Source organism: Maylandia zebra, linkage group LG7 (genome assembly GCF_041146795.1).
Source record: "Maylandia zebra isolate NMK-2024a linkage group LG7, Mzebra_GT3a, whole genome shotgun sequence".
Lineage (NCBI taxonomy): Eukaryota > Metazoa > Chordata > Actinopteri > Cichliformes > Cichlidae > Maylandia > Maylandia zebra.
Genome location: NC_135173.1, coordinates 26397739 through 26418251, shown reverse-complemented (window position 1 = coordinate 26418251; position 20513 = coordinate 26397739). Strand labels below are relative to the sequence as shown.

The 20513-nt window shown below is 38.8% G+C and overlaps 1 protein-coding gene across 2 annotated transcripts; it reads left to right on the top strand.

Moving 5' to 3' along the window:
* Nucleotides 1–765: 765 nt before the first annotated feature.
* Nucleotides 766–19039, top strand: LOC101484257 (ceramide kinase). Of its 2 annotated transcripts, XM_004556291.3 has the most exons (14): nucleotides 766–1138; nucleotides 6088–6126; nucleotides 9075–9215; nucleotides 9315–9437; nucleotides 9547–9672; nucleotides 9765–9831; nucleotides 10520–10665; nucleotides 11733–11807; nucleotides 12177–12329; nucleotides 12566–12671; nucleotides 13000–13079; nucleotides 13941–14146; nucleotides 14250–14470; nucleotides 14561–19039. In XM_004556291.3, exons 1-14 carry the CDS (start codon nucleotides 1003–1005, stop codon nucleotides 14646–14648), a joined length of 1707 nt encoding a protein of 568 aa, XP_004556348.3. In that variant the 5' UTR covers nucleotides 766–1002; the 3' UTR covers nucleotides 14649–19039. The 2 variants fall into 2 exon arrangements, with proteins under 2 accessions (XP_004556348.3, XP_004556349.3); XM_004556292.3 differs by lacking the exon at nucleotides 6088–6126.
* The last annotated feature ends 1474 nt before the right edge of the window (nucleotides 19040–20513 follow it).

Sequence of the window (20513 nt, the reverse complement as noted above, 5' to 3'; positions counted from 1 at the left end):
ACTGCTACAGTACTTTGATCCTTTAGGTTACATTTGTGACTGTACTTTTACACTTTTACTCATTTGGGAGTAATTTAGCAGTAATTTTTATTCAGCATTTTTTCCTGACATTTGGGGTTGTTATGAAGATCTGAGTAAGTTGCAATGTGTCTGTCAAAAATATCGGTAAGGTACAGCTGGTCAGAGTTTTGAAATGGCTCTGGTCAAAGCCATGTCAGAGCTTATTGGCTCTGGTTGCCCTAGAATAACAGTCAGCTGATTTCAGTTCTTGGACCTGAGGAGGAAAGTACAACCTGGATTACTTTTAAACAATTCAGATAATCTACAAAGCTATAAATGACACATTATCATTGAACTTTCAAAGGGAATTCAGTTATAGGGAGGGATCGCAGTCTGAAGGGTATGTGGGATTTTAAAGTTCAAGTGTGAGGACCACAGGGAGGAATTTTTGTATTTCTGGTTTGAGGGGCCAAAACATCAAGTGCTCTAAATGGGGACTTTGTACTGAAGAGGATTAGGGACACTTGGGTGGGCGTCTTTTCCAAAATTCTGGGGGAAAAGTTGTTTATATCAGCTTCATTAATTGTTTCGCACTTCGTCCTGAAAAACAATCAAAACAGAGACAAGGTTTCCAGGACGGTTTAACTTTGAGCATCTAAACTGTATATTCAATTTGGACAGTTCAATGCGGTTCATTGCCAAAATATTTGAATTACGAAACACGTAGATCGGGTTTTCTGAAGGCACCTGAATGCACCACAAAGCCCCTCCTATATCCGGTGAGAAACCGCTATCAGCCAGAAAATTGTACCGACTTGGAGTCCGTTACATGGGTATACAGTAACAGAAATCCCCGTCGTTTAAAAAAAAAAGTACTTATTTTCGAGGTTCGGGGCCTCTAAGGGAAACTCACAGACAACATGCCCGGGGAAAGGTAACCGTACTCGGAGTGCTGCTGCCTCCTCATCCGGCTAAAGGACGGAGCAAGACGGCTAAACGCCAATGGAGAGGCCGGGTAGGCTGCTGCTGCAGTCGGAGCTCCGCGTCAGAAATGCCGCGTACGATGTAAGCCTGAGCCGGTCACTGCTCATCTGGAAGAGACGGACCTCTAGTCCCGTGTACCACCCGTTCAGACCCAGTAAGATCCGTGATTAATGTGTCTGCCTTTGTCTATGTGTCTTAATATATCTCTCTGTTGGCCTTTAAGCGCACCGCGACATCCTGTGTGATAAACAAAGAACTCAGAGAAAACGTGAAAGGGGACACACAGCAGTGTTTGGACCTGTGGATATCATGCCGTTAACTTTCCGCTCTGAGCACAATGTATCCGGACTGTAGGACCATATGAGATATGATACATCCGGTTACATAACACTCATCATCCAGTCTGACAGTGGAGTCACTGAGGCTGCAAGCTGCAGGGACGAACAAACACACCAAACCTCATACATAAGTTTAGAATATTTTAACCACAAACAACATAATGAAAAATCACAGTTTTTCAAGTAGCAGAGGGTTGAGTGATTTATTTATTCAGTAGACGTGCTTTTGTTTGTGAGCCATTGTGTCCAGCTGACGAAGGCAGTTGCACCATTCACTTTATTTTAAATCCGTTTTGGACACGTCCACTTCCTTAAAAACATATGCTATGTTTGAATGGAACTGGCTACTTGATGTTTTGCTGTAAAATCTGTAACATTTTTATAAGTTTTCATCTGAAAGTTATGGGATTGTTACATAGGAAGTTTATCGAATACAGAGACTTGTTAACAGTTTCCACTACGAGATTTTAAAGAAGGATACTGCACTTAAATGCCACAGCAGTATCAAAAAGAGTACTCAAAGTAAGTACAAAATCTCCAGATGTGAAAGCGAGCCCCCTACTCACATTTCTCTCACACCATCAGTCCCAAATTAACTGGTTTACATATGAACCAGTGTGTGTTGAATAACATGGTCACACTGAGTTTGTGTTAAAGGTTACTGGCTAACCTCATGTACTTAATTACTTCTCTGTTGTTGATTTGTGACTGTAACATATTACGAATCGATCACCCGATCATTGTGTTGTCGTTTGAAATGTAGATGTACCCTTCAGTGTGAGCACAACAAATAAATAAAAAAACAAAACAAAATAACGTTTCATAAACAAAGGTTTTATAGTTTTATATTTCTTAATACTTTAATTCTAATTTAACATTATCAGTGACATATTCAGATCAGTATAACTGTAAAGCTGGGTGGCTCTTGCTAATCGTCTGATATGCATCACTGCCCCGGTCAGGGATGTAATCATTGCTTTATGTAAATACCATGGAGTCAGGACAGACTGTTTTACAGTATTTGTCTGCTAACACAAACCTTTTGTAGTGTAAACCTGTATCATTGAACATAACAAAGATTGATAATATGTACTATTCGTGGACAGTCACATTGTCTAATACATGAACACATTAATGATGAATCATTTGAGATGATCATGGTGAACAGAAGTGTTTTAGTCTCTGTTAGAATCCAGTTAAAACCTCAGTAGAGACTACCACAGTCATTCACCTCAATATATCTTAATATAATCCTGAGTTTTATTTTGTTTTGGGAGTTAAAATATCAAAATAAGCCAAATTTGTGGTTTGCATTTGTTGTTAACCTCCCTGTGTACTCTGTGTTAAGGTTTCAGTTTGATAGTCTACATGTTTTTGCCATTTACTGCCACTTGGGGGCAGTAAACTACTGTAATGTTCATAACTATTGTTTGTTTATACACTTTTTTTGTTTTTTTTTTTTACTCATCTCCAGAGTGTAGATGTCTATAGCTTCAACATCTCAAAAGTGAGCGTAATACTTTCTAATAGCCAGCAGGGGGAGACTCTTGTTGTGTTGTATTGTATTGTATCTTTATTTCAGACATATACAGAAAAAAACAATATATACACCAGTACACATACTTGCATTTACAAATACGAATATATATGTAAATACACACACGTATGTGCTCAGATAGAACAAAAAATAAAATAAAATAAAACAAAGTCTAAATGACATGAAATGACAATTATTAGGTCTGAAATGGAGTAGGAAGAAGTATAACATACTTGTACAGAAGTCTGTGGATGAATATCTCTCAGCTCCTTCACTTTATGAAGCTCATTCACTATTTTTATATCATGGTTAACAGAACATTAAGTCAGTTACAGTGGCTATTTTCATGTTTTATAGACAGTCTATGCTTACGGCTTTATAGAGGAGTAAAATCAAGCGTTAAAACGATGAACTTTCTCCACGGGAGCCATTGTTTGCGCTTCTCATGTGCGGTTTATTTATCCTTTTTTCTTCTTCTTCTACCTCTTTGTGATGAAAGGTTTCTTTTTCCTGTTTTAATGCAACTTTTCAACAGGTTGAAATGCACATTGAGGCATGGAGGCAAGCTTTGCTTTTTACACCAAAGAACTTGAATCTTTAAAATTTTAACTAAAGAGTTGGACATCTCTGGTGGATCATCAATGACTCACCTCACACTGCCTGTTAAAATGATCCCAACTGTTACTGCAGGAGGTGCGTGACAGTGTTTGTTTGTCAGCAGGTTACTTCTCTTCTGTTTCATCCGAGTTGGTCAGGGTTCAGTTGTTTCCAGTGTCATGGTGACAACAGCTGTGTGTGTAAAACTGAAACACACACCAGCATGTGTTTTGTATTTCAGTTGTGAATTTTTTATGTGTCCTAGTTTCTGTCTGTCTGCTGCTGGGGGTGTTGAAACGCTAAACTTTGTTGTCTGGGTCAACTTTGCTAGCGAGAGACAGAGAGAGGCGTTGAAAGGCTGCTCCAACGGAACTTATTGTTTCAGAGGAAAACACGAACACAGTGTACAGTCGAGTCTTAATAGCTTACTTACAACTGGGCTCGTCAGGCACTCTTTTTGGCTGCAGTGGTTATTATTATATTTACATGCTTCCAGCTCCCGTTTCTGGTTGGTGACAGCTCGTACTTTTCCACTCTCCTTTTTCTCCCTCCCTCGCGCTCACAGACGCATAACGGCAGTCCATTCTCCCTGCAGCACGGACTACACTGCCCATGAGGCTACATTCTTTAGGGCTATGCCTGTAACACTCTGCCTATTGCCTTCTTATTAAATAATTTTTGTCAATAATTTTTAAAAAATATTTCTTCGCATCATTCTGCGGGCCACAAATAGAGGTGACATGGGCCGTGAGATTGACACACAGGCATTAGAGCCGCGTTTTGTTTGTTTTTCCTCTGGTGTGGAATTACCAAAAATAGAGAGAGCATAGCCTAATATATGAAACAGGAAAAGACCGTGCCGTGTAATCCATTTATTTCAACAAAGTAACTGTATTCTGAATACCACCCTTTTAAACGGTAACTGTAACGGAATACAGTTACTCATATTTTGTATTTTAAATATGTAACGGCGGTACATGTATTCCGTTACTCCCCAACACTGAATACAGTGCAGCATTATTTACAAAGTGTGCACAATGAGATATTTGAATTTAAGAACTGAATGGGTGAACAGTATAGTGAATATTAAGAATATAACTGTAGCTTGTAATATCCCCCTAACGCCTGTATTATAAAGCAAGTTCACCATGCCCAGGATATCTTTTTCCTTATCTGGCTTCGCTCATCTTAGAATCAGCAGTCCTGCTAAGCAGTCACATGTAGCTTCTTATCAACTCAGTAAGTCAACCCAGGGTTTTTTCCAGTGTAGCTAAAAGCACGTGGCCATAAAAGAGGTAGTTTGCAGCATATGACTAATCATAGACATGAAGACATACCAGCAGAACAGCATTTTAAAAGAAAAAGAAATCTATGAGTAACTATGAGTAGGCATGAAATATGGTGTAAATGCATCTTTATACCTGACGATGTGTGACCTATAGATTAAGTGCTCTGAGTAAATTAGGCTGAAGGAACTCTATGTAGAGATCTGACTCACCAGAGAGCCCATAATACAATGCCATCCATCCATCCATCCATCCATCCAACTTCAGCTTATACCCATAGGAGGGGTCCACCCTGGACAGTTTGCCATTCACACCTATAGCCATTTTAGAATCGCCATTAACACGCATGTCTTCGCACTGCGGGAGGAAGTTGTAAACTCACTGAGTTTGCATTCTTTCCCAGTGCTTGTGTGGGTTCTTCACATACTGAAAAATTGATTATGATTTGTGAGATTATTGTGTGTTTGCAATATGCTGAGTATTGCATTGTGAAGCATACAGACTGATCGACAGTGTCATTAAAACCTGTCATGTTGCATGCACCTGACAGACTAAACTGTTTGTATTACAGTCTATTCCAATTCATTTTTAATGCAAATGTGTAGACTAGCGTGCACATAGTGTACAGGTATTGTGTATGTAAGACAGCAGTCAGCAGTTGTCCTCTGAGATGATGAGCTGCTATCCTTTCAGCTGTACTCAAACGTTCCTCAGCTTTATGCATCACTTCTCTGATCCAGACTGTGTCTGTGGAAAGAACTGGGAGGTAACAAATTGTCTTCAGTGTCTGATGTGTTTTCCTTTAAGTGCATGTGATGTTAGCTTTGTCGTCTTTGGCTATCAGTCTTCCATCATGGTAAGGTGCGAAAGGAGCTGTCAATTCTCAATTCAAGTCCATTTTTGATTTAGACACAGATGGCATTTTCTGATTTCTTTCAATACCAGCTTTGCCCCACATTTCAGTTTACCTCACAAGAAAAAGCCGACAGCACAATCTGGTGGACTGAAGAAGCAGCTGAGTTTTTTATTGTAACTAAAAAGTTCAGTTTTTATTTGCAGTCCATGCAAACTTTATCTCTGTATTGTCCCTATATTGATGCGATGTTGCCGTGGAAAATACTGAAATACTTAATTAAAAAAAAATTTTCTTCACCCCCACCTGTAGTAGCCAGAAAGGAAGGCTGATTTAAAAACATGTAGACTATAAAGTTAAAAGGTGACTTAGTATCCTCATTCATTTAGGCACTTGTTGATCTGAAACAAAAGTTACATTTTTTCTGATTGTCTTAGGTTAACTTACTCTCTATCTGCTAATTACAGTGTTACCTGTATGGTTTTCCTGCAGGATTTTGTGTTCCTTTGTTTCCTCGTCGACCTGATCCAGGTAGGAGATTTAGTTCCCACAATGCAGTGGGCCACCTCCACCCCATTGTGTGGAGGTTTAGTGGTTCTGCTGTTAGTACATGTTTCTGGGTTTGATGGCTGAAGTGTGAGGTCTGTTTGTGTTGTTCCAATTTAAATAAGTGGTTTTATTCCAAAATGATGAAAAATAAAAACAAAGCAACCTCCTAACCTAACATTAGAGTAATTAAATAATCTCAGTTTCATGAAATAACCTTTACCGTCAGAAGTCATGTTTTGGAATAAACCACATGTTTAGGAGTAAAACGTGTCAGTTTAATGCTGTGTTCAGTCTGTTCATCAATAACAGATCCAACAGAAACATGTTGCCCTCCCTGTAGCTCTTGTGTCAGTGTTCGATGTGTAGTTTGGCTTTGTAGTTCCACTAATTTAGCTGACCTACTGTAGTTTGCTTAAGTTTCTTTATATGGGAGATAAACATGCTCCTGGCTTCAAGAAAACACTCTTTGGTCAAGTGTTATGTAGAGGAATAGTCTGATATTCCTCTTTTTCTTTCTTAGAGTAAGATGAAGACATACACTATATTTCCAAAAGTATTCATCACCCATCCAACTCATCAAATTCAAGTGTTCCAATCACTTCCATAACCACAGGTGTATAAAATCAAGCTCCTAGGCATGCAGAGTGCTTCTAGAAACATCTGAAAGAATGGGTCGCTCACAGGAGCTCAGTGAATTCCAACATAGTACTGTGATAGGATACCAACTATGCAATAAGTCCAGTCGTGAAATTTCATCTCTACTAAATATTCAACAATCAATTTTTAGTGGTGTTATAACAAATTGGAAGTGATTGGGAATGACAGCACCTCAGCTACAAAGTACTGGCAACACAAACTCACAGAGCGGGGTTAGCTGATGCTGGGGTGCATAGTGTGCAGAGATCTTTTTGCAGTGTCTTTTGGGAGGAATTAGAATGGAGACTGAGCCAGGCCTTCTCGTCCGATATCAGTGTCTGACATAACAAAGTTGTTTCTGGAAGAATGGTCAAAAATTCACACGAACCCACTCATAAAATTTGCAGAAAGCTTTTATGAGAAGAGTTGAAACTGTGATAGCTGCAAAGGGTGGCTCAACAATATATTAAACCTTATGGATTAAGTGTGGGTAGTCACTCAAATCCTATTGTGTGTGAAGGCAGAAGATCGAATACTTTTGGCAGTATAGTATAGATCAAAAGTACATGGTGAAAACAAAAAGTATTGTGATTCTGCTCATAACAAGGAAAACCTTAACTGAACTAAATTTAGCCACTGTCTCATTAAACATCATCTCCTTGTCCTTTTCTGGATTGCTTCCAGTGCTTCATGGAAGTCCTGTTCTGAATTGCTGGAGTGTGTGTACGTATTTCTCATTTATTACCAAGCTAACATCAACTTCTGTGTCAAACTGACCGTGTTTTTCTCATCATGGATCATCACCGATGAGCAAAGTTTTGGAGGGTGACTGCAGCCCACCCTCCAAAAGTTAGTTTTCAGTGGAATAATACACACACTCTCAAAGTCAGCAGATCGTGGATCAGGTGAGAAATGAGACCAGAAGGAGAACCACCATTCACCATGGCTGCTCCCCTCTCGATGCGGGGTTCAGTTTTAAAGTCCCGAGGCATTTGAGGGAAAACATTTAGTGATCACAGTAGCAGCAGTGTAACAGTTCTTCCAAACACCAATCATCCCTTGATATTTAAAACACACTTTTGGTTAACACCTGGGTATTTCTTTAAATGGCATGAATGGCAAAAAAGGAGAATTTTTTTTCTTTTTAAATATTCAGCTTTCTCTAAATTATCATGCCTTAACCAGACATTCTATGGCAAGGACCCTAATCCTAAATGTGATGTAGGTCGATTTTTGTTAATAATAAAGCAACAAACTAGATTAGAGGAAAGCCTCATTAAGAATTATCAATGGCTCCTCATTGCTTTGGCAGAGGTTGACCAACAGAAGGAGAAATATGACCAGAGAAGTGCATGGAGTGTGGTTCTTCTCCTGATAAAGTATTTCCAATTAACAGCTCCAGCTCTGGTTTCAGAATTGTTATTCACCAACACAGTCTTCACTCAACATGAAGATGTGGCTCCCTATAACTTCATCAAACATAGAAAATTGTCACAATAGGACTTCCACGGAGTGAATATAAAAAAAGTCAGTAACAATGGAATCAGTCCTGAGATGCACAAGGAGCTGACCCTGAGGGGGGAATTTAAATCAGGTCAAAAATTTTTTTTTTTGTTATTGGCAAAGTCACAGATCTTGATGACACCCCTGATATTTAAAGTTTATGAATGTATTTTTAAAAATATGCTACTTCTGGCTATAATGCTGTTTTGAAATGGTGAAAAGCTGATTTTGGGGTTGTTTTTTTGTGTTTTGTAAATAAAATATAAATATAGTAAACAGGGATTTTTACAAAGCTTTGTGTTGGAGTTCATGATGATTATTATTGAAAATGAATTGAACGTTTGTGGAAATGATCACAGCCCAGTGATACAGTAGTGTTTGAAATGGAGCCAAGGTCTCACTCAGTCTTATTTGTTATTCATGAAGTCAGAATTAAGATTAAAACCATTTGAAGATGAAAATGTGCCGTAGGTTCCTTCATGTGGAGACAGAATAGCAGAAGAGTGATTGTGATGTGAGCTGCAGATACAGATAAGTGAGTCAGAAGTGAATCCGAAAGATGACAATGCCAATATGTGGGTCATGTCACACTCGAGTATTGCTAAACTTGCTGCATCACTCTAAATATGTGGACTTGTTTCACATCATCATGACCTCATTCTAGAAAATAAGGCCAAAAGCAACAATACCCCTGGTGGTGCCTTCACATGCTGCCAGAAGGCTCTGAAATTTGAGAGCTGGCTGCTGGTTGGCGACACTAACTGCTTTGTGTGCATCTGTGTGTTGTTCAGGTGTCTGTCACAGTGTCCCAGTGTCAGAGATCATCTCTGTCAGAGAGGAAGAGGAGGAGAATGGCAGCAGACAAAGAGACGATGGCAGCTGGAAAAAGATCAGAGAAAGAGAGGGAAAGGACTGCAGGCAGGCCTTCACAGGTAATCCAAACACTGCATGATCTGCACTCTAGCACCTTGGCAATCAAAGATGGCTGATTATTAAATAAGTATTTTTTTTTTAACTTGTATCTGTTTTAGTGTTGTACGTGGAGAGGTGTCGGCAGCACCGCTGGCGGTGTGCTGAAGTCACCTTCACTTGTTCGGATGAGGCGGTGTGTCAGCACTGGGTCAGCAGCATCAGAGAGCAGCTCGCCAGTAACAGTATGATTTTACAAAAACCCACTCTGTCTGAATAACTCATGCCGCTTCCACAAACTATTTGTGACATAGTTTCTGTTGTTGTTGTTGTTGTTGTTATTTGTGTCAACAGCCAGCAGACCAAAACATCTGCTGGTTTACATAAATCCATATGGTGGGAAGCGTCAGGGAAAACGGATCTACGAGCAGAAAGTTGCCCCCCTGTTCACACAGGCTGGAATCTCCACCAGTGTTATTGGTACGTCCAAGTCACTCACCACCCAGTCTCCAACTTCCTGTGTCAGAATTATACATGTAACACACTGAGAATCTGTGTGTTTGTTGTCATAGTGACAGAGTACGCCAATCACGCCAGAGATCACTTGAAGATGGAGGCAGAGTTGAAGAAATTTGATGGGTGAGTTTTGTTTGTCCATAATAGAAGTTCACCCATAAGCTACAGAGTGTGTCCAAAAACAATCATCAGATTTCAAAAGACTGGACAAAGAAGCTTGAAGTAAGGGTTTTTAATAGTTTACATACAAAACAAGATTGTAGTCCTCCAGATACTTGGCATATGTCCAAGCAATTGTCAAACTCGTCCCACAGTTTTGTGAGCATACCTGGAGTCACTGCAGCCATTGCTGTTGTTATTCTGCCTACCAGCAACCACCTGAAACTCACAAACCCGCACCTTGTAACATTACGCGTTAGAATGCAACCACTTTGAAAAAGGAAGATTCTTTGTGATTCACCCTGTACAGTGAAGATTAATTACTTAAATGCTATAAAAAAGAAGCCGAGCACAACATAATTCAGATTCATAAACTTTTTGGACAATTACACATGATGATGATTTTCAACCAGACTTTCAGCTTTAATTCAGCAGGTTTACTAAAAGTACTGCATCAACTGTTGGTGGTGTTATGCAAATGCTCATAGATCTGATTGTACATGTAGGACAGTAAAAAATCCCTGAGCTTCCCGAAATAAATCACCACAGAAAATATCTGTGTGTTTTTCACACAACATTTATACATGTGATCTTTTAGAAAAGGTCACGGAGAGATTGTCGATGCTAATATTCCACTGTGACCCTTGCTTAGTGTGGTGTGCGTTGGAGGGGACGGCATGTTTACTGAGATCATCCACGGACTGATCTGGAGAACACAGATCGACTGCGGCGTAGATCCAAACAGTCCAGAGGAGGCACTGTCTCCCTGCTCCCTACGCATCGGAATCATTCCTGCAGGTCTGAAACTCAGAGAAATATCACTGCTTTTCTTTTTGTGTTGGATTACAGCAAAAATGTAGGTAACTCTGACTTCATCCTAAAGGTGTAGCACTGTGTCACAGGTGTACTTCAGCAGGTTGGAACCATTACATGGTTTCTTTGGCGCCAAAGACTTGTGTAAAGGTTTTCCAAGCCTCAAGGGATTATTTATTGAACTAACAGACTCTAGCGCCTGCTGTATTGTTCCAGAAACCTCCAGCTCTCTGGAGTCTGCTGTTTTGCCAGCTAACAAATCACTTTGGTCTCTCCTTGTCTAGTTTTTAAACTGTCCTTAACCTATATGAAGAGCATCTTCTTATCAGCACAAACTCTGGTACTTCATCACAAACAACTGCTATAAATAAAAAGTACATACAATACTTGTAGAATAGACACCTACAAAGACAGAGCGTGAAAAGAAAGACCAAATTGTTTGGAAGGTTTTCTATCTTTGTCTGTAAATAATATTTCCTTCTATTATTTGTATGAAAGCCTCACATCAATGCTTCAACTGATTTTCTCAGCTCTTCCCTCTTTAAGACATAAATAGCATTGTTGCTATATATAAAACATCCCGAGTGAAAAATAGCCAGACTTCTTCCTGATTTAGAAAGACAGTTTTAGCTGCTGACCTGGACAGTGATAGAGGTAATCTAGCTTTTAATGACAGGTGAGAGCCAATAAGTATGTAAGTATAAATACAGGCAGTCACTGTGACCTCATTTCTCAGTTGTGCTGGTTTGTGTCCTTGGTGTTTTCTGCTGCTGTGCTTATAAATACACACAGAGTCACCTGGGGGACATTATTCCTCTGTGCAGATACAAAAGTGAAACCGCACACCTGGGCAATTAATGGTTGCAGGTGTTTGTGTGTGCACAACAGGAGCAGCAGTGCTTTTACAATGTAAAATCACATTGTAAAGGTTTAAGAAAATAATCAGAATCGGTGATGACCGTCCTCTTTTCACTGGAATGTTCTACACTAGTAAACTGTTAGCAGATGGTGTTTGTGTTCTTTCAGCTCATTGTTTCTTCTGTCTGTTTCAGGTTCCACAGACTGCATCTGCTTTGCTTCTGTGGGCACAAATGACCCCGTGACCTCTGCACTACACATCATTGTGGGTCAGTCACATCATCTACATGACATCAGCGGTCATAATATCCATTCCAGCAACATAACCTTTCTGAAGTCTAAAGTTAATGTTAACATGGAAACTATAAAAAAAAAAAAAAAAAGGACAAACACTCCTGGGGTAATATCTAACTATTTTGCTGAGAAAGCAAGCGTTAAAATAGACTTCAATGTCAAACATTGGTATTAGAAGTGAGAATTTGATACAGTTTAATAGAATATTTGATACATTTAACTGAACTTATTTTAAAATGTAAAACAAACCACAGCTTGGTTTGTTTTAAATTCTCAGTGTACGTGTCTGCTTGTCTTTCTTCAAAAATGGCAAACATACCATTTTTTTTAATATCTGTGTGCAGGAGACTCTCAGCCGCTGGATGTGTGCTCAGTTCATCACAACAACATGTTCCTGCGATACTCTGTGTCGCTGCTTGGATATGGTTTTTATGGCGATGTGCTATCAGACAGCGAGAGGAAGAGATGGATGGGGCCTGCAAGATATGACTTCTCAGGTGGGAAAATATATAATATCCTTTAATTTTATCTATAATGTTTTACAGATAAAGCAGAGAAATTTATTGATGTCTGATTTGTCAGAGAGGCCCGGTACTCTAAATATTAGCAAAGAGAGGTTGTTTTTATGTCACCGCTCAGTCACATCAGCCTACCACAGTCCTTCCAGTCATTTTCATTTGCTTGCACGTGTGCATTATTCATCAGAATTTCTTTTTTTGGTAATGGTCTGCAGGTCTGAAGATGTTCCTGACTCATCATTACTACGAAGGAACAGTGTCCTACCTGCCAGCCAAAGGTATCATAGGAACGCCACGAGACGCGACCAGGTGTCGATCTGGGTGAGAGATCCAAACATGTATCAACTTGTTTCCCTTTTTTCTTTAAATATATAAATACTCTTTTGAATTTATTGGAATTTTAGAGCTGATCATAAACCTGTGACCTCAGTTACAACCAAAACATTTTATAAATCCTATTCTAGTTTATTAACTCTTTGGCTATCTGACTTTCAGTTTTGCAGCTGAAGCGTTTGGTTTATGTTGCAACCAAACGCAGTCATATAAATTAAAGTGATAACCTTCTGAGGTTAAATGTAAAATGGCTTCTCATTAAAGTCCTTGTTCATTGCATCATTTAAGTAACGCTGGTTTCTCTGTAAATCTCCAGGTGTGTAATTTGTCAGCACAATGGACAGCTAAATTCAGAGAGAAGCGAGAAGTATGAGATGGATGAAGCATCAGACTCTGGTCAGTCCAAAAACAGTTTCTAATGGTCTTACTCACTGAACATTACTCCATTCCTAAATCTCCTCGTCTGGCTTTGTCATGTTTCTTTCTTGTTAAATCTCAGAAAATATTTATATTTGTGAATTAAAGACAAATATGTAACACTTCCTGAAAAATGATAAAACCGTGTCCATCCACCCATGGCTGTTCTGTAGTCTTGGTAGACATCAGCTGGCTTTGTTTTTCTAGTTTTTATTGAATTCCATACCAAACCTAATACCAACATATTATTTCTGAACACTTTGAGAAGTTATTGTCCAAGTTGACTTCAAGGTTCTCCAAGTTTATTTTGGCTCTTGTTCACAGCAAATTCACTGAGCCTAAACTTTAAACCTGAACCTCTCGATCTTCACCGAGTGCCCATTGTTCTGAGAGCTGTGACAGAAACTACCAGTTGTAGTCAATCATAATCACTAATAAGAAGTTAATAGATTTAGATAATAGATGCAAAGATTTAAGTAAGTGTATGTATATATTTGAGCCTGTGTAGACAAAAGAAAATTCCAAATAAATTTAACCTTGTGCATTTAATCCTTTTTTTTTTTTTTTTTTTTTAGTTATTTAAGGTTGGAAAAAGAACAGTTCAAAGAAACCATTAATCCCAAAGTGTGTGTAAACTCCTGAGCACAACTGTAGTGATGCAACCTGCAGTAAATTCATTATGTGAGAAACATTGGACTGAATGTAGTGAATGGAACTTTTTGTTTTGTTTTGTATGTTTATGATGAATAATGTGCAAACTTTTGGCACAGAGTGAAAACTGTTTTGGCAGCAGTAACAAGTAAAGTCAAATCTGTCTGTTTTCTTTTGTTTTTCATCCAGAGAGTAGTGGCGAGTGGAGGACGATTCGAGGAAAGTTCCTCGCTATAAACGCTGCCAGCATGAGCTGTGCTTGTCCTCGCAGCCCTAAAGGCCTCTCGCCTGCTGCCCACCTGGCTGACGGCACCACAGACCTCATCCTCGTCCGAAAATGTTCCCGTTTCAACTTCCTTAGACACCTCCTACGACACACCAGCAAAGATGACCAGGTATATTTCCAGTCTAAATTAAAACAAAAACAAAAAAACATGTTTTTATTGATATTCTTTGGACATTTTGGTCCACAACTAAATACTTATTTCTCTCAATCAGTTTGACCTTACCTTCATTGAGGTCCATCGAGTGAGGCGTTTTCGTTTCATGCCACGTCACTGCCAAAGCGACTCGGACCTGGAGTTGGACTTGCATGAGAATAGCAAGCGGCAGATCTTCAGCCAGATCTGCAAAGACCACCCAGCTTGTGGCTGTGCACCCGCCTACAGCAGCTGGAACTGCGATGGCGAGATCCTGACCCACACAGGCATTGACGTCAGGTATGACGACCCTGTGGGATCTTCTTCCTTACAAATATCAAAACTTGGTTTAAGTTTTCTCTTTAAAAACAACTTCTGCTGTTTTCTCAGAGTGCACGGCCAGTTGATCAAGCTGTTTGCTCGAGGGATTGAAGAACTGCCAGTGTTTGAGGATCTCTCCAACCCCTGTGCAATATAGATCTCCACCAGTCTGTCCCCAGGCATTGGAGCCATCTGATTATGGCCGCCGCCTAAAGCACTGCTACCACCTCCATCATGTGATGCTCATCACATCTTTCACTTGAAAACTCAACTGGCTAAGTTACATTGTTACTCAACAAATGTCATCAGCGTAGTCAGAAATGAAATTTTACTTTCCAGGTCTGAGGATTTAAGGTGATTTCCTCACAGGTGGGAAGTGATGCTAAAACTGATGAAACTCTAGATGCAGAAAGTAAAACATCAACCTCAGATTTTGGATTTTTTGCTAGATGACTGTTGGTGTTTGGTTGGAATGGTTGTTGGGTGTTTGGTACCAAATTTATTTAATATTGAACTCAGGCTTGAAGCTGAGACTTGCACAGTTTTAGAGTGAACTCAAAACCAAAGAAACCAAGACTCAAACAATGAACGTGTCCATGTCTGCACAGCCTAAATTGTCCTGTAGTTCTTGAGTCCTGTAATAGTGAGGTCCTGACCCACTATGCCAGTCTTATTTTCTCTTAACTCAGACTTGTTTTGATTTGATTTCATTCTTTCTTTGTTGTTTGTCTCATTGTTTTACTTATCAACTCAGATTTGACTCTCTCACTGACTTGTTTTTTTTAATCTGGACTTGTTATGATTGATATGTGTTCAGCTTCACCTTTGATGCTGAAACATGTGTTAATCACAAGTAATGCTAACTTGTTTTATCATTATTGGTGTTTGTTTTGTGACAAATCGTTGTCCAGTCTCGTTTCCATCTTCTATCTGTTTTGACCAGTCATGGGTACTGTTCCTAATCGTTTTCAGTCAAAGCTCCAACTCTTAAGCTAGTTAAACTGTTCAAACATGTGGGCTTTGATTTTGATCTGTCACAAGTGTTTCAATATCTTGCTCTTGTTATGGTCTTCTTTCTCAGTTTCAGATGTTCGGAATTAACTGTTACATGCCAGACACCCTACAATCATTCCCAGAGTCATCTGATCAATAGGGGTTTTAGCTCATTCATTAAAGGTTGAAGGAGATTGGGTGAGTATTTACAGAAAATAATTCTGATGAGACTTGTTTCCACAGCTCCAACTTTTCATCTATCAATCACAGCGTTCACTGCAATGGGACGCATTCAGCTTCTCAAACAAGTCCATCAGAGTTGTCTCTTTGGTTCCTTACTTTTTTCTGTGAGACTCGAGCTCAGTCGTAGCTTTGCAATCATTTTTTCACTCTTTTTAATTATCAGAAAATAAGAAAAAAAATTCTCAAAGATACTTTTCAGTCTCATTTCAGTCAAGCTGGTCATGGCTGGGTAAACTGAGCAGCGCACAAATAAATCCTTTTTATCTTCCATTTCTGCTGAATATGCAACTCAGTCTGAGTACAGACACAAAGAAAGAAAAAAACATGATGCTTTAACAGCAGTTTTACACACTAACTGTACAATAATCTGTAATGTCTGTGATATGTGAGCTCAAGCTGTAGCTGTAAAATCAGTTTTTCTGTAGTAAAGCATCATTTTGAATTCTTTTGTCAAGTTAATATTGCTTCATCAAAATCTCAAGATGGTCATCTGAACCTTCCAAAAGTCAAAAAAACATTTTATAGCCATTGCAGTTTTTTGTTTGTTTTATGTTGGGTTTTTTTGTTTTGTTTTTTTCAAAGCTGTTCCTCACAGTGAGACATTAAATGGCCAAAAGAATGCAGACAGCTAAAAAACAATGTCATGTGGATGAAACACATAGTCCAAAGCTACAGGGATTAATCTCCTGCAATACTCTCTGTAGTATGTTCCCATTGAAAGTCACAACAGCATTACTGGAGTCCCGTATTGATATTGTATGAAGGTCGGACTCATCTTAGGTGCTGCGTTTAACCTGTGAGAGGCTCTATGAAGGCCAAACTCCCATTTCTATACTACCTAAGCACCCTGTGCTCAACTCTATGGGTTCAGTTAGTTTAAAGTGTGTATGAGCCGTTGCAACCCTGCTTTAGATGATATGCTAAAGCTCTGATCTCAGCATTACTAGTCAATGTCACAGATGAAATCTGCTCTGTAAAAACTTCTGTTCCTGAAGTGCAGGAACATGAAATAATTCCAGACAGAATTTATGCCTAAGAAAAATCTGAATTGCTGTTAGACACTGCCTAATAGAAACGCACAATCTTTGGAATACTGGCAAAGGGGTATTTCGTTAAGAGTGTCTTCTTTCACAGCATCACAGGTGAAAAGGTTAGGGAAACACTGCAACAAAAACTTTCCCTAAAGAAAGGGAAGGCTGTAAGTGTTTAATCCACACATACTTGAGTTTTCTTGGTAAATAAAATTGTGGTTAAATGCTCTACTTACTGTGAGAAATGGTTTTGTTTTTCTAAACTGTGGCTGTGTTGAAGAAAACTTCTTTGTAAAGTTCAATTTGGCCACAAAGAGAGAACATTCACACACCAGTCTCTTTCATTTCTAGAAACCTTCAGCAAACATCGCTGAGCATGTCGTAGCCCAAAGGCCTCTGTAGCCACTGCTCACTGTGTGCACAAGATTTATCGATGTAGAAAATGAAGAAATGTAGCAGCCTTAACTGTTATGTTAGCCATCTTCATGGTGAAATTCTTTGTGAGGTTTCAAGAGAGGTCTGCCTAATTCTTATATAGACGTATTTCTGTTATTATTGTATTGAATCATCATGATCGTCCCAGAGAATAACTGTTTGAATCAGTAACGTGGAAATTTAACAGAGAAAGGAAGATGAGCATCAGCACTGGAATCTCAGACTGTAGATGGTGTTTGTATGTTTACCAGTGCACCTGTTTCCTTTCCACCCATGTTGAGCTGGACTCAAACTGATGGAGAAGGGACCCAGTAGCAGCTGATGATAAACTGCAACACCTACCAATCAGCTTTCAGATTTATTCTTGTTAATCGGACCGAATACCAGCAGGGGTTCACTGATGTAGCAGTTTGTCTGTGTCTGTGATAGATGTAACTCAGGCCACAGGTCTTCAGAGCTCCACAACCTTTGAAACCAACCAAAATACATGGGATAACATCCATGATTTAGGAAAGCTGGTAAACTGGGTTATAAGGACAGGCCTGTGTTAACTGGAATTAAATAGACCTCTGAAGACCTTCAGCTGAGCTGCCTTTCACATCCTGATTTAGCTTTTAAAGTTGTATAAATCAATAGTCACTCTGCTGTAACACCCCCTTAAAAAAGCCACCAACCAAATACATTAAAACTTATCCACAGAGGTCGACTGATGACCGAAACAAATATATATTTGCATTTAGCCAACTATTAAAATGTGTTCCATAATTATAGCTTTATTTATTAGTCAAAGTAGAAATTGGTAAATTAATTTGCTTGTTTTCATTAATTGAAAGTACTGGATTGATACTATAGCCGCTGAGCTTACTGCTAACACATAGTTAGCCAGCCATAGTAGCTAGTCTTGCAAGCATAGTTTTTAACGAGCAATGTAGCAAAACTGTCCAACCTAGCACAATGCTGGATTACACTGCAAACACAGTGAGAGAAATCGACCCGGAAAGGCTTTGTTAGGTAGTGAGCACTGAATCTGTAATCATAGGACTTTATCTGTCGACTTAGTAGTACTCACACTTGCTAATTTGGGCTTAGTGGGGTATGCACAAAGACAGTTGTGAATACAATCAGTGCATTTAAAAAAAAAAAAATACCTGAATGGGGTCAAGAAGCTGTGTGTGAAACCTCTGACTCATCAACAAACCAGTAGTGGAGGATGCATTGTTGGTGCAGATAGATTTCACAAGTATCTATCTGGAATACATGTGTTGCATTTCTTTCTTTTTTGTTGATGCCTTTGATGAAGACATCAGGTCATCAGTGCATGTTTTGCTTTGTGTCTGTCATTGAATACTATTAAAAGCTTAAAATTCATTTACATGTCATGTAATAGTTGCATGATGATCAACATGTTGCAAAGAAAAATAAAATGGTGATGTAACTGGGAGTTCCAGAGAAAGTGATTATATTTGAATCTATAGAGGCATAGTGTCATAGTGTTGTTAAACATGTAGAATGAACTGCAAGCAGTATTTTTAGCACTTATTAATCGTATTTACTTTTCTGATTAATAGTGTATAAAAACTAAGTGTCCATTCTTTTCATATCACTGAGTCTATTTTGAGCATTCTTTTAACCAGCCCTGTTCCAGTTATGTGAAGCACTGTTTCATTTAAAGGCTCGCCTGCTTACTAATTATTATTAATATAATCTCCAACACTGTAGTTCAATCTGACACTGAACACTAGTTTGATCTGGTGAATCAGTCGACCTCTAGCTGTAATCTGAGCTGTAACTTATACCTTCTGCTGTAGCTGTTGCATTATCAACAAATAAAATATTTTCAACACTTCATGTTCAGAGTTATGCAGTTTGTCTCGGCCTCTAGGAAACAAATCAGAATTAACATGGCTGATCATATAGATGTGTAGAGGAGAGTGTGCTGTCAGGGTCAGCACAACCTGTGTGTGTAGAGCCAGTCACCCATAGTTAACCTGAAAAAAAGCATCCCTGTGTTTTTGAGCAACGCATTACTCTAATATTGCAACCAAATAATAAAAAAAAAAAGTATGGCTATTCTATGTGAAATATTATGAAACTGTTTTGTTCATAATGGTACGTAAAATGTATTTGTGTGGCACTTTTTAAGCCAGGAATCTGTTGCAAAGTGATTTACAGGGAATTAATATATAGACAAAAACATCATATTACAAAAGAACATTACTCAAATGCCTGTCTAAATATGAGTTTTCAGGTGTATTTTAAAAGAAGCCACAGGTACATTGGTGGTTGAAGGTGATTTAATCTCCTCAATTTCTCCTTGCTATTTGGGCTCCGATGAATATAAAAACAAAGAATTACCTGATTTTCTTTTTTTTGCCTGATTTTTGTTTCTGAGATAAATGAGAGCCACATAAGAGGACGTTCGTTTTACATTTCAATAGAACTGTGGCAGTATAATGTCCTCGTAAGTGGATATCAGGCCCCTGTAGAGTAAAATTAGTATTTTGGTCTAGACAGCCCAAAATGTGATGTCCACATGTATGTGGACGTCAGGTCCTAGGAGGATAAAGGAGCTTTTGACAGACAAGTAAAGAGCATTACAAGAATCTAATCTAGAGGAGATGAAGGATGAACAAGCATTTCCAATTTAACTTTGGAGACAACAGTCCTGAGTTTAGTGATCTTTCTTAAATGAAAAAAAGCAGGAGCGGGTCAAAGACTTGGTATGAGCATCAAAAAACACAGACTCATCAAAAATTAACCCAAGATTCCAAACAGTAGCTGGAGAAGGGACCTAGATGTTGTATAATTTGGGGCTTAATACTCTCTCAAGCAAGAATTAAATACTCAGTCTTGTATGTGTTCAGCTGCAGACAATTGTTTGGCATCCAACCATTGATTGCCCAGTCCATTAGAACAGATCGTTTTTTCACAAATTTTAAAAGAAATGTACAGTTAGATATAATCTGCATGCAGATGATAGGAAATAATTTTAAAATGACTAATGATAAGGCCTAATGGCAGAATATATACTGAGAATAACAAGGGGCTTAAAACCGATCCGACCACATGAAAATCCAATTACATCTCACCAAAATTTTCTCACTGAAATCAAAAGTGTTCTGAGGTGAACCATTTTAGGACAGATCCAGATATCCCTACCATATCATTGAAATGGTGAAACTTTAAGGACAGAGTGTAACTTTCTAAAAGCCGACTGAAAGTTGGCAAGAATATTGTGCTTCTCCAGTGCCTTCTTTGCTTGTGTCCAAACAGCCTTTTCTATTATTTCAGCAATGAAAGGAAGTTTTAAGATGTGCCTG